This window comes from Sinocyclocheilus anshuiensis, unplaced genomic scaffold (assembly GCF_001515605.1).
Source record: "Sinocyclocheilus anshuiensis isolate Anshui unplaced genomic scaffold, SAMN03320099.WGS_v1.1 scaffold117, whole genome shotgun sequence".
In the NCBI taxonomy this organism is placed as follows: Eukaryota; Metazoa; Chordata; class Actinopteri; order Cypriniformes; family Cyprinidae; genus Sinocyclocheilus; species Sinocyclocheilus anshuiensis.
In genome coordinates this window covers 358,489-362,395 of record NW_015536624.1, presented here as the reverse complement: position 1 = coordinate 362,395, position 3,907 = coordinate 358,489, and the positions used below count along the sequence as shown (strand labels likewise).

At 37.2% G+C, this 3,907-nt stretch overlaps 1 protein-coding gene across 1 annotated transcript in view; it reads right to left on the bottom strand.

The window, feature by feature from the left end:
- LOC107704055 (paxillin-like) overlaps positions 1-1,129 on the bottom strand; it is a 41,213-nt gene extending 40,084 nt beyond the window's left edge. Inside the window, exon 1 of the mRNA XM_016506900.1 lies at positions 991-1,129. Coding sequence (XP_016362386.1) covers positions 991-1,003 — 13 coding nt within the window. The 5' untranslated portion in view covers positions 1,004-1,129. The remainder of the gene's footprint in view (positions 1-990) is intronic.
- Positions 1,130-3,907: the final 2,778 nt, after the last annotated feature.

Here is a 3,907-nt window from a genome sequence, read left to right as displayed (position 1 = left end):
TTGTCCCTATTTTACCCAGCACTTGGTTGTATTTAACCCAGCATTTTTTTAGAGTGCACATATCAAATAAAAAGAGGAATGCACCATATCTAAGGCCATTTTGTTAGTTTAATTTTGGCATTTTAGCCACCAGTCCTGGTTAATTTCTGACCCTGCTCCCACATTCATGTCTAAACAAATGCTTGAGATGAACGAAAATAACTTCACTAAACAACGCGTCACTCATGAAAACTCCACTCAACAGCGTCAAGGCAGTAATACTGAGATGAGTTAGATAAGGCTCGTTTTCTCATTGCCTTGGGCAACAAGTCAACAAGTTACAACATCAAGCTGAAGATTATGGGATCAACTGTCTTACAGTACGCCACCACTACTAGTTAATTGCCAACATTAATAACTACTGGTTTTGAAATAAAAGTGTCCTGGCATGCCATGTGTGCCGATTCCTCCAGTAAAGGCAATGCAATCACATGCACACCATCAAAACCAGCAGAAAGTTTTAGGTGCGTATTTGTGAAGTTTTGAGGTCGGTTGCAAAATGACAGATTGTTGTTTTGTTGACACATTGCAGAAGCTACACTAAAAATCAACCAGACGGGAACTATGCACAATAATTAGCAACAAAAGAATGCTCTACACTTCTGCATTTAAGGACAAATATAAAGCTCAAAGCGGTTTTGCGCTAGTAAGGGTCTGATATTAATCTCACAGTGTTGCGAGGGAAGCGGCTGTAAAGAATGAATCAACCGGAGTCCTGCAACACTGCAGCATCAACACACAACAAGCTGGAATACATGAATACACCGCATAAGAGCAGCTTTAACCCGGCGTCCAGCGGCGCGAGCGAGCGTGTTGCTGCAGTCGCGCTGACGTTGGCAGCGGCCCCGCGCTCCATCCGCTTCTACAGCGTCTATCCAGCGCTCTAGCGTCGCGTCAAACTTCTCCTTTCGCGATGATCCGACGTCAAACGTCAAAGCGGCTCATACTCACCTAAGTCGTCCATGTTTCGCGGTGGTTCTGACTCGGGAACCGGAGCAGGAGCCCGTGATTTATGTGTCGTGTCTCGTGCGCGCTCCGCAATCGCACGCGGAGAAGTTTTTAACTTACGTGCACGAGCTGCGCGAGCCCGAGGTGAGTCGAGCACGCGCAGCGCTCGCTCACACTGATTAGGAAAAGCGTACACAACTATGAAAAGATGACAAAATTATTGCAAACGCATTATAACCAAAAACGTACAAATAATTATTTTTATTTATTTATTTATTTAGTCATTTAGCAGACGCTTAATAAATAACAAATACAAATCAAACGACAGTAGTTTCAGTAATCCTAAAAAATAACACTGCCAAACTTACACGCTAAAAAACAACAACTTACTGACACATAGTAAGAAATGGTTATAAAAACTGAAACAGAAGCGAAACTAGTAGTAGGGAAGAGGAGAAATAAAAAGCGATACTTATTACTATAATTATAATTGGTGCTAACATTTAATTTGATAGGCCTGCTATTTGTTCTCACACACACACACACACACACATACACACACACAATTAATTTAGAAAATATACAAAAATTATAATAATGAGTGCTAATATTTAATTTATTTATAAAAAGAATATGAGCATGGTAATAAAATATTACTTGTAATCAGTGTTGGGGGTAACGCATTACAAGTAACGCGAGTTTGCTGAAGAGTGTTGAACCTTCTTCTCCTGCGTTCTACTGTACAGACGTGAATTTACTTTTCCTTCAGCCTGAGGTTTATTCATTACACTTTTTGGTGTGAAAGGGCTTTTACATTTGCTATAAATAGAACTTCTTATATTAAAAGCAATCAAGCCCTGTTCATATTTAAAAAGTAACGTGAAAGTAACGCAAAAGTAATATAACGCATTACTTTCCATAAAAAGTAACTAAGTAACGTAATTAGTTACTTTTTAGGGAGTAAGGCAGTATTGTAATGCATTACTTTTAAAAGTAACTTTCCCCAACACTGCTTGTAATATATAATATAATATATATGTGACCACAAAACCAGTCATAAGGGTCAATTTTTTGAAATTGAATCTGAAAGCTGAATAAATAAGCTTTCCATTGATGTATGGTTTGTTAGGATACAAGGCCGAGATACAACTATTTGAACATCTGGAATCTGAGGGTGCAAAAAAATCTAAATATTGAGAAAATCACCTTTAAAGTTGTCCAAAAGAATTCTTAGCAATGCATATTACTAATCAAAAATTACATTTTGATATATTTACGGTAGGAAATTTACTAAATATCTTCATGGAACGTGATCTTTACTTAATATCCTAATGATTTTTGGCATAAAAGAAAAATCGATCATTTTGTCACAAGCTAATGCTACAAATATACATGTCCTTAAGACACATAAGGTCACATATTATTACCTTAGATATAAGAATATAATTAAATAAATATTACAATACAATAATAATGGGTGCTAATAGTTAATTTTATAATAAAAATATTCAAAAAAATGCATGGTAATAAATTCATACATATAATAATATAACATTAAATATTTAAATAATATATAAATACTACAAAAGAAAAGAATTTAACAAGTAATACAACAAACACTAATGGTGCTAATATTTATTGTAATAATGCAACTATTAAAATGATATTAAAACATAACATGCAATAATATGCAAATGATGATAATGATAATAATAATAACCAAATATAAAAGAATGATTATAGAGTTATATATAAACGAAAAATAAATAAAATATGTATTTAGATGAAGTGTGTGTGAATACACTTTATCAAAATGCTAATAAATACATCCAAATTGATTTTGCATTTTTTTTTATTACAAAATATGATCAGAAACATCATTTGATTGAAGTTGAATGCATATATGTGTAGTATCTGCATGAAGTAACGATGAAGCAGTTGTGTGAAGCTGTCTTTGCTTTCCCGTGTGTTTAGCTCAGTTAGACAGCATTAATAGCACACACATGAAATCTCACGCAATGCCTCGTCAACTTATACATTACACAGTGATCAAGTCACCAGAGTCAGCACTGCACAGCAGCTTCAGCATGTTCTTATGGTGGATCATCCAGTGCACAATTACAGAAATGACAACAGATAGGCTATACGGTGAATTTCAGACTGTTGTCATCTGTAGTGCTTTCTGTTGTGTTGAGGGTGAAGACTGTGTGGGTTAGCGTTGGTGGCTCAGTTGCGGGGAGCTGTTGGCTATCATTAGACACTGGGATATCCCATGTTTCATCAGCTGTGAACAGGCTGCTGAAAGCTTCAGGCTCTTTGGGAATCGACTGAACCCACTCTAAATTCACACGTCCATGTCCATGGTGAAGTGAGCGGTGGTCAGAGCGCTGCAGGGGAACCGCGTGAGGAATGTAAGGACATCTGTGTTTACCTGGGCTATTCCTGCTCTCCAAAACAAGCACACTTCAATACTGAATCAAGGCAGGATTTACTGTACTTATAACAGTAACTGCTTTCTTTTATGCAATTAATTCTTCATTTTATCAAGCATCTTAGAAATAGCATATATTTGGAAAATAATATAAATATGTAATATACACTACTATTCAAAAGTTTATACACTAAAAAATGCTTGGGTAAATATAACCCAGCGCTGGGTTAAAAAGGGACAAACCCAGCTGTTGGGTTGTTTTGACCCGGCGGTAGGGTTGTTTTGACCCGGCGGTTGGGTTGTTTTGACCCAGAGGTTGGGTTGTTTTGACCCAGCGGTTGGGTTGTTTTGACCCAGAGGTTGGGTTGTTTTGACCCAGCGGTTGGGTTGTTTTGACCCAGAGGTTGGGTTGTTTTGACCCAGCGGTTGGGTTGTTTTGACCCAGAGGTTGGGTTGTTTTGACCCAGCGGTTGGGTTGTTTTGACCCAG